We start from the raw sequence: 12,993 nt of genomic DNA, 5'->3' as shown, positions 1-12,993 counted from the left end.
GTGAGAATTCAGGATGGAGTGGAATTAATGGTGTAATTTGGCAGAGATTCAGTTAGTAGAGTTCCCAGTGCAGGACGTTGGTGCTCAACATCAGCACATTTTGATAATTACTGGTGAGCACCTGTGACCGTGAAAGGACATTTGTGCCTTTCGTGGTCACAGTTATCTCCACAGGTTTCCTCACATCCAAGGATGGAAACCTAACCTATAATTCTGAGAAATCACAGAATAGTTTTTTCCCCCAAAGATTGATTCCCAGCACGTTGATTTATTTCAGAAAATGTTAACAATGGGCAGCATCAGAGCCGACGCATGGACTCTTAACAATAACAGATGTATATTTTCTGAAAGGAGGTGGGGGTTCATTTATAACTGGTATGCCCAGATACACCCAATTGGCCTGTGACCCCAGTATGTTTTGAAGGGTGAAAGGAAACTGGAGCACCCGAAGAAAGCCCACACAAACACGGGGAGAAAGTATAAACTCCTCACAGACAGCGTGGGATTTCAACCCTGGTCGTGATCGCTAGCAGTGGTGCGCTGCCCCTAAAAAAAACTTCCAGATTTAACATCTTTTCAAATCAAGTAGAATGTATTATTTTAGCCAATTATTTTAGTGTTAGTCGTGCTCGTAAAAATGATTTTCTTTATTCCTATAATACAGGTTTCACCAAGTGACAAAATACGTACACAAGCCGGCATCACTAATCGATATCAGGCAAAAATGCCTTTGGATGCTGACTTGCTAGGAAGAGCACAAGCTACTAAAGCTGTTCAAGTCTGTTTCAATGAATCATTACAAAGAATATTGACAGGTAGCATAAAATGAATGTGTAGGTTTTGCACATTTCTGTTCTGAAAGGTTCTGGGGCATTGACAAGCCTTTCAATGAAAAAAATATACATTTTTTGCTGGCTCTTTGAATAAACTATCAAATTCGTTCCCTTCCTATTACTTTGAAAGTATAGATGTACTTTAATGTTAGTTAAATATCATTATGGTATTGGAGAAATTTGAAAGGAAATGATTGCATATAAACAGAGGAAAATGTATTAGTTTTAGTTACAGTCAGTTGACCTAAAATAATGTGATCCTTCCCCCTTTGTTAGTCACTGCTTCCAAAAAAACATGTTAAAAAAAAGTACTTTTCATATTTGTTAAAACAAATGTATCTATTAAGTTCATAATGTGAGTTTTCTGAACTACCAACATTCAGCAAACAATGAATATGACAGCTTTGTAAAATAATAGTGGAATAAATAATGTAATAATAGCTTTGTTTAACAATGAATGGTAGGGGGAGTATTTTCACAATGAAATAATGAATTGAATAAAATGATTCACTGGCATGTACTTGAAAAATGTAGTAAAATGCAAGCTGAATGTGTACACAGATTTATTCAAGCTAATTACCATCCAATTTGTTTACACTGAATCAAGAGCAACTTCAGGGAGGATTATCAACATTGCTGTGAATTGCGACTTAATTTCTGATAACCTGATTGTTCATGCCTAATTTTGGTTTCACCTAGAACACTCAGTTCTAGAACTCTTCTTTAGACCAAACATGGACCACAGAACAAAATTCCAGGGGTAAGGTATAATTGATTATCCTAACATCAGGGCATGAAATTTGAGCCCTTGCAGAAATGTGTATCAACAGCATCAAGGATCAATGTTGCATTTCAATAACCTCCACTCCAGGACATAATGATAGGATTCTTAAAGGCAATAATCTGGCCAAACCAGTGTTTGCTACTTGAAATGGCTTTTTCAATGATAAGAAAGTTTATCCAACGAATCGTGATGTTCCCCGATGCTAACATCTTCAAAGACCTTACCATCAACATTCAGAGGATCACCATTGACCAGAAAGACAACTAGACCAGCCATATAAATACCATGGGTGCCAGAGCAGGATTAAAGAAGTAATAGTTAAGAATCTTGTAGTCATTCATTTGACACCCTCAAGTCATTTGAACATCTCCACTTCCCTGAATGATTGCAGCTCCATCAACACTCAAAGCTGACCTTCCAGGACAAGAGACAAAAGGCACAGCAGATGCTGAAATCTAGAGCAAAAGAACAACTTGCTGGAGAAATTCATTGGGTTGAGCAGCATCAGTGGGAGAAAAAGAATCATCAATGTTTCTGGTTGGAGCCTTCATTAAAATGGATGATGTATTGACTGGCCAGGACAATGCTTGATTGGCATCCCTTCAAAATCCCAAATTTTTCTTTGATCAATGAAGCTGCAGTGTTTATCACCTATAAAATACACTGCAATTAATCATCGAGGCTAATCTCACAGCAGTTCTCCAATTCACAGCCTCCATCACCAAATATTGGGGCAGTAGATGCATTGACATGTAGAACCTGCCAGGGTTTTCTCTCCAAATTGCCTACTGACTTGGAAATGTATTACCACGTCTTCATTGTCATTGAGTCAAAATGCTGGGAACTCCCCACCTAATATCAATCTTTGAATGCTTCCACAGAACCACAACTGTTCAGCCCTGTGATATTTGTGCAAAAAAAAAAGAATTTCATGATAATAAATTTTGATTCCAAAATAGGTAGCTCGTCCCCTTCCAGGCGAGTTAACAATAGGCAATGGACATACACTTTGCAGCGAGATCAGCAGATCGGCACAGGAGACTAGAAATGGGAAGAATGCCCCTATTGAGAATCATGGGAGTCTACCCTACAGGGAAGGTAATCACGGCATCAGACCGGTGAGCTACTCAGCGGCTGTGTGCAGTTGCCCTGGAGGTTGAAGGACTCACAGAGCTGCTGGCGACTCGCTCAGTAACTAGGTATTGGAACTGGGATTCAAGAGGGTTCGAAGGGCAAGAAGGGTTCCTGAAGGGCCTCAGGCTCTGAAGATTTCTTATTGTATCTGAGGTTTGGAGCTGGAGCTCAGACTACATGGTTTGAACAGGAGTCTGCAACTTCAGAGGCCGTGGGAGAACTGGAGGAGTATCCATGGACACTCACTGTCACTGAAGAGACTCTCTTCCCTTTTTATTAGGGATGTTGGTCAATGCTCATGGCAACTCTGCCTTATGGCAGACAGAAGTTTTGAAATATTTCATGTTTATCTTTGTATTACGTGGCAATAAAAGGAACCTTGAAAAAGGAACAATGAACATCTCAATAAATAAATTCTTTACAACCTGCTCTCTGATAAATTATTGTGAGTTGTGCAAAATATATCAGTGCATATGTACATACAGGTAGATGGTCCCCATTGTCTGAGGATTGTAATTGAATCAATTATTTTGCATGTTTAGCTGATGTTCCTGCAAGAAATGATGTGTGTGCCTCTCCAACTCCAGTTTCTAGCTGTATGCTCCATCTGCCAAAGTGTTATCCTGTCTCAAAAGCTAGAGATTCAGTTCAACCAGTCTATCATAAAAAGAGGTAGGAGATTTCCACAGAATTTTTTAAATTAAGAATGTCTACAAATTATACAGCAGCCTGTTTTATCCAATTTTTGGGTGGCTTTGCTCTTTTGTGTTTTACTGATAAAGTTTGAGCCTCTTCAGATATTATTTATACTTACGACTGTCAATGTTCCAAAAATTTACTGGTAGTGGGTTCCAAGTTCAGATCTCTGGCAGATTTACAATAAACTGAATAATATTTATTTCTCATCAATGATGCTCAGGCCTCCATAACAGCACAATGGCACCTAGATTTCAAATCATACATTGTTTGTAAAATGCTTTTCATATAGACTACTGGCCTTATCCATTTGGCTAGTGGTCACCGATTTCATTGAATGAGTATTGTCCTGCTCTTTGATTCTCAGAGAAAAAAATAGTAGAGCTCAGCCCTATGTTTGATTAATGCACCTTCAGCAAGGCCACCACAGAGCATGAGAATCTGCTGATCTTAACTCAAAGCTATCAAGAAAAATGGTTTGCATTATGACTGATGGAAGTTAACTGAGCATAATTTAAATCCTAATTTGGCTGCCTTACTCCTTGTAAATCCAACAAAGTAATTAATGCAAACAGGAAAATAGCAGCAGGAGTCAGCCACTTGGCCTCTCAAGACCACTGCTCCATTTAAAATGATCAGGGTTGATCTGTCCCAGGTTTCAAAACCTCTCCTATGCCAGTTCCACATCAGTGTTTTAGATCCAATCAGTGCAGCTGGGAAATTAGGATGAGCACTTCCTATTATCTGTCAGTGACATACAGTACATGATTACTTCATTGTGCAATGTTCTATGTACAGTACAGGTATTACAGAGCACCTGGATTATGATGTTGTGAGGTCCCCATTTTTGGACTCATTCAGATTAGATCCTATTTGCATACTGTTTGGCTTTGTGATCGATTGCAACAGTTTTGGAAAGGTATTCAATCTGTTTTTAACAGTTTATATAATATCCATCTTGTATTAGATCCCGATATATTTTTATTAGGGAACATGCAATCATTAATTGATTTAGGTTTAGAGGATTATCAGATTTCATTTATTCATTTAGCTTTAGTTGTGGCTAAGAAATATATAGCACTTACTTGGAAAGATAGAAATATACTAACTTTAGATAAGTGGTATTTGGAAATGAAATTTTATTTGACTATGGAAAGGATATCTTTTTCAATTCAGGATAAGATGTCTTTTTATAAGTTAAAGTGGACTCCGTTTGCTAATTATATACATTTAAGTTTGATTTAAATATATGTTTAAGTGTGATATTTTAGTATTGACAATTTTTTTTTTGTTGTTAGAATTTTTTTAGGTTAAGTTTTATCTCTTTTTTGTAAGTGGGTATTTTTTTTCATATATAATATTGTCAATTTTATTAACTCTTCAATCTTTATTTTGGGGGGGAGGGTTGGACTAATTTTAAGTTAGACTATTAATATTGTGTTACAATTAACGGGGGGGGGGTTATTTTGTGTAGTTTTCTGATGTAATATTGTAATCATACCTTTTTAAATTTTTTTTTCTATTTTTCTTTAAATGTAATTCTTTATTGTATTCATGTTATAAAATTTTAAATAAAGTCTTCAAAAAAAAAGATTAGATCCTATTTATTGTCGTGTAATAAAATAGCAATGTAATATTACACAAAATTCATTTGCGTTATCCAGCACCTCTTACAATCAGAGAAGGAAAAGCAAATGAGAGTCCTCCCTGAGAGGCACTGAGTGTCCATGGATTCACCTCCAGCACTCCCACAGCCTCTGCCCTCACAGCCTCTGCCCCCACTGAAGACTCGAGTTCAGATCATTGGGCCTCAGCCAAGATCCAAACCTCCGACATGATGAGGAATCCTTTAGCACCGAGGGTCCTTCAGGATCACCATCGGCCTCGAATTCGATTCCAATACCTGGTTATCATGAACCAGTCTCAAGCAACCCTCAGGCTGGTGTGAATCCTTTTGATGTCAACTTCCCCATTGTCTGTATGGATTCCTTGCCTGCAAGTCACCAACAGCTGAGTATGTCCTTCATCCACAGAGCCCTTCCCTGGATTGCCACCATGGTCAGCGACCTTAGGACTGTCTCCTCTCCTCCTCAACAATGGGGTGGGGGGGGGGGTGTTATCCCCGTTATTGGACCCCTGAGCTGGTCTACTGCTCCTCTAGAGTGTGCAACCCTCATGGCCACTGCCATCCACAGGCACTGCCACCTTCGGCCCAGACCCCACAGTTGCAGGATTTTAAATGAAACCCCATTCCCTCCTTTAACAGTCTGTTTAAAGCCTGTATGGTGCTGTTGGCTCTGCTCTCCCTGGGTCTGCACCAGTGGCAGAAGCTCTGGCATCACTGCCAATTTTATCAGGCTAATATGTTCATCCCATCGTGATGATTTGGAATGCATGTGATGAAAATTTAATCATTCCGCACAACACCTCCCTCAAGAGCCATCCATTCAACAAACTGGTTCCACCCCCCAAAAATTCTGCTTTTCCTGTCCCGGCTATCTGTTTCCTTGTTACCTCAATTTCTTCCAACTGTGCCTGTGCTGACATTCTCCCACCTCATATCTTGATGCTATCTGGCATCCTGGATGTTTGTCTACGGTGCTCTGAGATTTCCAGCATCCCTGGCTCCAACAGTAAATGTGATCCAATTTGAATTGCTTTTGCATCAGTGGTAAACATTATTCATGCACGTTGACAAGTAGTACTTCTCCTGCCTGCCATGCCAAGTATGCCATGAGTTAACTGCTGATTGACATAACATACTTCACTGATAATACAAAACAAATTTCTGAGTGTTAAATGCCCTGAACAATGCTACTGTCTCTCCATTAAAAAATCCAATGCCCTTTGTTATACTGTAGACCAGCAGCAATAGAAATTCACCAAGGAAGCATTATATTTTTCTTTTAAAAAATTATTTATTAGTAACAAATAATAATATAACACATTAGTCAAATCAAAACCAACTATGTGCAGATGTACGTGTGTGTGTGTGTGTGTATGTGTGTGGGAGACTCAAACTATTACAACTTAGGCAGAATTGTGGAAAGTCATTCAAAAGTTCAATCTTAGTTATCAAATGTCGAAACACAGACTTTTAAACTGATGCACAGAAGTAATCACAAAGGAGATGGAGAGACTGAGTGATTAGACTGCTGAAAACTCACGAATCCTCGTTGAGTTTCTTCCAGAGAAAGATCCTTTCATATGAATGGTTGTCACAACATCCCTTTTCCTTGCATAGGGAAATGAAATGCATGACTCCACAATGCTTGCAAAACCTAGGTACAGGTAAATCAAAGTGATCTTTCCTTTGGTCATGGTGGGAATCATCTGAATTATCTGTTATCATACAGTCATTCCTGCTCTGTGTTCAATGCAATGGCTGCTGGTCATAAAGTGCTTTCCTTCAATGTACCAGACACAGGACTCTCACCACCTATGTCCCTGGAAAAAGCACCCAATGTCCTTTCTCCCCTTTCAAGTAGTGAATTTGGGTACAGCCTGTACTAGCTGATGCCACCCAATCTCTCCACAGCCATGAATAGTTGCAGCCTGTACTCACACTGAGTGAAATGGGAGCTTGTAATACCTTTCAGATAAATCTAAAAAATTTGGTGCTCAATCATATTTTATAATTAAAGTGTGGATGTGTCTGATGTAAGCATTATCTCAATATGAGGACTACAGTACTTATCACATATCAATAGCCATCTTACAGATATTTATGGCTTTTTAATGTAAGAAATTTCAAGATTCTTTTGTGACTTTTACTTCTTGATTACTTGTAGGTTACCTGAACCTATTAAACCCAATGAAATCTCATGTTGCTATTCAAGAAGGCTGAGAGATGACATGACTCCAGGTTTGGTTTATTTAATCCAGAGAAAAGAACCATTCCCAAATGTATCACGTAGTTTATGATTTAGGATGTTGGAATGGCAAGGTAGCTATGGTCAATGATAGGACCTGTATTTGTAGCCCTTCCCTGATTGCCTGGAGAGGGTGGTGGAAAGCTAGCTTCTTGAAAACACACCTTTTTGGTTGGTCACTTCATAGGGCAGTTAACTGTCAATACATAGCTACAGGTCTGGAGTTTGATATAGGCTACTATTTAGCAAACTTTCCCCCCCCCCCCCCCCACTTTAGACCTCAAATTAGGATAGCCAAACCTTTTTGGTTGTGGGCCACATACAGAAAAATATAAGGAGTCACAGGCCATACAACATTAAGCCCAGCAGTTTTCAATCAGTTACACTGCAAGAAAAACAGTATTTTTAGACCAGAATGCCTTTACAGCGCCAGCGATCGGGACCAGGGTTCGAATCCCACATTGTCTGTAAGGAGTTTATACATTCTTCCCGTGTCTCTGTGGGTTTTCCCCAGGGGCTCTGGTTTTCTCCCACTGTTTGAAAAATACTGGGGGTGTAGGTTAATTGGGTGTAAAGTGGGCGGCACAGGCTCATGGGTCTTAAATTTTAAAAATTAAATGTTTAAAAAAATTAATTAAAATTAATTTTTAAAAATATTTTTTAAAAACTTAAAACGCCTGTGCCATTTAAATTTTCTATCAAAACACCTATATGATGCTACTGAAGAGTTGAACTTTTGATGTTACAGTAGTTTATTGATGCGCTCGCATATTACAGGAGGAATTTCTGTATTTTCTGCTCTTTAATTTAAATGAATAGAATAAAACTCTAGTAGTTATTCATAATGGCAGCAGCATCTAGTGTTGAAACTAAGAAGTACAATTTCTAACGGGGCACTTTAAAAATGGGCAACAGGCTGCAGATGGCCCGCAGGCCATAGTTTGTCCACCCCTGCCATAAATGAATCAACTGGACTTCTTTGCAATAAGTCACCATTGTTGACTTAACACTTAATTTTTATGTAAGTTTATTCCATAAATTGAATTTCAATGCTCAGCTGCCAATTTGGGGGTACTAGCACATATTTCCAGTTTTTCAGTCCATACTTCTAAATTACTAGCACATTGATATGACTGCTTTGCTAACTTACACCTCACTGACAAAAGGCAAAGGAGGAAAAACCCAACACCCAACCCCAACCCACCAATTTTCCCCTGCAGCCGCTGCAACCGTGTCTGCCTGTCCCGCATCGGACTTGTCAGCCACAGACGAGCCTGCAGCTGACGTGGACTTTTACCCCCTCCATAAATCTTCGTCCGCGAAGCCAAGCCAAAGATACTAGTGCATCCAACATTGTAAAAGTAGATAGGACTGAAAATCTGGATGAAAGTTTTCAAGTTACCTATGCTTAATTATTACGTGTGAAATACCAGTACAATTGAACCTAAATGTATTTACCACTTTATAAATCATTCTTCAGTGAATGTGTGCCATCCTTTTCCCAGATCAGCTCATCTCTAACTTCTGCACTTGAATGTTGCGAAAATGTCAGAGGTGAGCTGGAGGTTTGAAATCCCACTCCTCCACCAAGTCCAGGGCAGAGCACAGCCATCCTGAGTTGAGAGCCCAAATACACTTATGAGCAGGCCTCCTAGCTTTGCACCACCACAGTTGGCATATGCAACAAAATGTCAATCTGCAAAGCCAGCCTTGCTTTAAAAAATTTAGTGTACATGAGTATTTTTAAATTTTCCTTTTACTTTATTTTTTTGTTAATTTCTAGTAATTGTGGATGTTTTTTTTAAGAAAATATATTTTATTTCATTTTACTGAAAAGGTTCAAAACCTTTGACAACAGAGAACCAGCAAGATGTCATTAGGGAAGTCTCAGGATCCATTGCCTGAAGCTCATAGCCTTCTCTGCCTTTTGGTGATTGCAGTGCTGAGGCCTCCAGCTTGACCTTGATCCTAGAGGATTATACCACCAGCACAGGCAGTAAGCTGCATTGATCATGATCTGGCACATTTTTGAAAAATGATGAAGGCAATTTGCAAACTTCTGCATGTTCAATTTTCTGGTCAACTTTGTACTGGCACCAAAGTATCTATCTGTTTAAATTTAATTATATTAAAATTAAGCAAAGATTACTTCAGCATCAAAAACATTAATGATGAGATTTGTAACTTACAGTTTTGCATTTATTATCATTTCAGAATTTCAGTAATTAGTTAGGTATTACTTTGCTAAATTTATGCAAATCTCAAATCACAAGAAGTGCTTCCTGATAAAGACTTCCTTTATCTTTATCTCATCAGATGTGGTGTTGGAAAGTATGAATACCTTGTGGGAGCTACACAGTCAATTTTTCTCAAAATCAGAACGGTTGCTTGATTTATTAAATAATTCTGATCAGTCAGAGTATTGCAGGAACAAATCAAGAGGAACATCAGACATCTGCCAAACAGGTGAGAATACAAATAAAAGTAATTTGCTAATCTTTGACCATGTACTGTTTTGGTGGAAAGCAAACAAAACATTCCCCAGATTTACAAATTAAGGAAATTAAAGTAGATGTCCTTTCACAGGACAGTGAAATTACCACATCTATCCTAAATTATTTGTGAGCAGAAAAACAAGAACTCATTGGTAAATCTTGAAAAATCTGTGTTACCTGTGGTTGGTCTATATTTCAGGGGTGGCCAAACCGCGGTTTGTAAGCCACATGCGGCTCTTTGACCTTTAATATGCAGCTCGCTGCTGGTCTCTCCCCTTCGCCCGACCGACTCGCGCTGCTGGTCTCTCACCTGCCTGACTCACGCTGCCAGTCTCTCCCCCTTACCTACCTGACTCACACTGCCGGTGTCTCCCCCTCACCCGCCCGTCTCGCACTGCCGGTCTCTTCCCCCTTGTCCTATCATCTTGCGCTGCCATTCTCTCCTTTGCGCCCGCCCGACTCGCGTCTTTAATAGCCTGATATTTGTAGCATTGTATTTTAGTCATAAAAAATGTAATTATAATAAGACTAATTTTGTAAGGTGGAAATCTGATTAAAATATCTCTAAGTTTTTGGTTTACCTTTGTTTTACATATTTGTGTCTTTTTGATTACTGAAACTAATACAAATTAACAGTTTAAAAACTGCATGCATGAATAAATATTATTGCATTTAATATGCATTTCTTAAAATTTATATAAAATTTTTGTTACAAAATGTGTATGTAACAATAAAAATGTATGTGTGAATTTTGTTCTTGTCCTGTGGCTCTCAAGCATCTGAGCTTTATTGTTTGTAGCTCTTACATTAAGCAAGTTTGGCCACCCCTGCTATATTTCATAAAGCTAAAGTATTTGTCTGAAGGTCTGCCTGAGGATAAACTGCGACCTTGCTTGGGCCTAATTCAACCATTCCATGACACAAATCCAAGTTCTTGTGGTTTATTTTCATCCTTAACTTGGCTCGGGTCAAACAGTCGTGGTGCAGCTATTCACAAGTAAAGTTGTTAGACAGATCATCCTGTGCTGGATCGTATGCTGAGCAGAGATTGTGGGATATAGTTCTACCTGAAGCGAATTTGAATATTTTGCCAGAGTGTACAGTTGACCTGAATTGGCCCAAATCCAGTTCACAATTAAGTTTCAATGTGGTATGGTTGGGTAGTCAGTCTCTTACTTAAAGGAAACAAAGCAGAGAAAATAGCAAATGGCAGAAAATTAGATCACATCTGTTGAGAAATAGAAGTTTGCAACTCAAAATTTCAGTTTAAGATCCTCAATCTTGGCACCATGTCAGATTCAGTTTGTTCTGTTGATTTACTTCAAAACTACAAGTGGGCCAATACCATCACAGTCAGAGAAAATTTCACTTAATTCATTCAATCTCACTCCAAAAAGCTGAAAAGTAATGAACTACATCCCCAATACTTTTTTTTCTGAGTCGAGGAATGTGATTCTGCCATACTTTCTCTGTGTTTGCTAAATGCGTGCACTCCCTACCTTCCAGTTACAAAGGAAGAGCTTACAGTTTATAAAATTCCACTCTTGTTTACCTTTTTGTCCAAATGCCCTTTTATGGGCTGCATTGGTAACCTATTCGCTGCCTTATGATTCACAAGTTACCCTTATCAATAAAAATGGTTATGTCTCATCTTTGGGCTTCTACAGATTCAAAAGGCAGAAAAGGCCTAAAATGGTTCTCCTAGTGACCACCGGGTGGGTTTCCACCGGCTGTTTTATTTCCTCCTACACTCCAAATATGTGCTGGTAATTGACTTCTGTAAATTTCCCCAAATATGTGGTGTCATGAGAATCAGGATACAGTTGATGTGAAAGAGTAGGTTATGGAGAAATAAATGGGGGCGATGATATTGCTTTGAGAGTTGGGATAGACTCAATGGGGAATGTGGCCTCTTTCTGTGATAAATATGAGACAATTTCAGAAACAGAATCAGAATTTTTTGTCGTGATCAAGTCATGAAATTTGGTGTTTTGTGGCAGCGTTGTTGTAGAGCTCAACAAAAGAATCAAAGACTTGTTGATCCAAACCAAGGCTTTTATTAGCAAAAGACAGGAGGTCTTCACAGGTGGCTGACCAGTCCGGAATGATCCGACCTGGCTAGGGACACAACCCTTTAAGACTCAGACAGTAGGCGTGGCTAAGCTCTCAGCCAATCGCTGTAAGCACAGTCCAGATACTGTAACTATATACACTATATACATTGGTGATAGATCTGTACTATCACAGTCATGGAGCAAACATTTGTAATGATTATAATATTTTGGGGAATTTGGTAAAATTTAGAGTAGGTTACATACATACTCACATTTTAAAACAGATCTTATTTGAAAGACTGAAGAAATATTGAAGATCTCTGGAGAATGTTAAGCACCTTTCACAAGTAGGTGTTAATTGAACTGACGTCATAAAATGAATGAACTGGAGCCAGGATGGTACAAGTACCTTTCTCCAAAGTGCACAGGGAGGTCACTCCTGGGTTTTGTTTATCTAACAACAGCTTGAGCAGAAGAAAGAACTCCTGTTGTTTGCTGAAGAAGGTGGGGGTTTTGCAAGTGAGTCATATGGGGCTTTCTGGAAGCCAGTTGGAGAGAGAGAGAGAGGAGAAGCTCTCTCAGTCAGCTAGTGTGTGTGACACTAAAACACCTGAACAGTGCAAGCCAGGAAAAGCTGGTTGGAAACAAAGTTCCAAAACAGTGGATGGCTGGAATGTTTCTCTTGGAATAAGAGGAATGGAACTCTGTCGTAGCTTGAAGAAAGAAGTTACCCTGATGGGGCAAGTTTCATCAATGAGACATTGAGGTGACTCATGGTGGTACCTCAGTTGTGGAAATCCTGGAACAACAAATCTCTCTCTGCAAACCCTACAAGAACCTTCCTGAGCGGTAAACATTTACCTTTCAAGCACCAAAGCCTGGTGAACTTTACACCTGTTAAATTCTGTGCACAATATAAGAATGGCCTGCATCCAGAGAACTTGGAAGAAGGAGAAGTGAGATTGAACTGTGAACCAAAGAACTTTTCTTAAATTTACCCACACATTACATACACATGCGCTTAGAATTAGAAGGGGGTTAATTTGGGTTAGTTAGGTATAGGGTTAAGTTAAAGCTTGATTCTGTTTTCATGTTTAAAACTGATTAAAAATAACTCGTGTTTTA

General features: G+C 39.0%; 1 protein-coding gene across 5 annotated transcripts in view; it reads left to right on the top strand.

Annotated features, from left to right (window-relative positions):
- Nucleotides 1-12,993, top strand: part of btbd16 (BTB (POZ) domain containing 16) — a 70,248-nt gene that overhangs the window by 4,596 nt on the left and 52,659 nt on the right. For 4 of the 5 annotated variants that reach the window (XM_069899818.1, XM_069899819.1, XM_069899821.1 and 1 more), the window contains 4 exons: nt 665-815; nt 3,294-3,423; nt 7,239-7,312; nt 9,636-9,785. In XM_069899818.1, the coding sequence (XP_069755919.1) occupies nt 665-815; nt 3,294-3,423; nt 7,239-7,312; nt 9,636-9,785 (505 nt within the window). The remainder of the gene's footprint in view (nt 1-664; nt 816-3,293; nt 3,424-7,238; nt 7,313-9,635; nt 9,786-12,993) is intronic. The other variant, XM_069899820.1, reaches the window with a different exon arrangement.

The sequence above is a fragment of the Narcine bancroftii genome, chromosome 10 (genome assembly GCF_036971445.1).
Source record: "Narcine bancroftii isolate sNarBan1 chromosome 10, sNarBan1.hap1, whole genome shotgun sequence".
Classification (NCBI taxonomy): Eukaryota; Metazoa; Chordata; class Chondrichthyes; order Torpediniformes; family Narcinidae; genus Narcine; species Narcine bancroftii.
The sequence above is the reverse complement of the archived record's forward strand: the minus strand, read 5'-3'. Positions and strand labels throughout refer to the sequence as shown.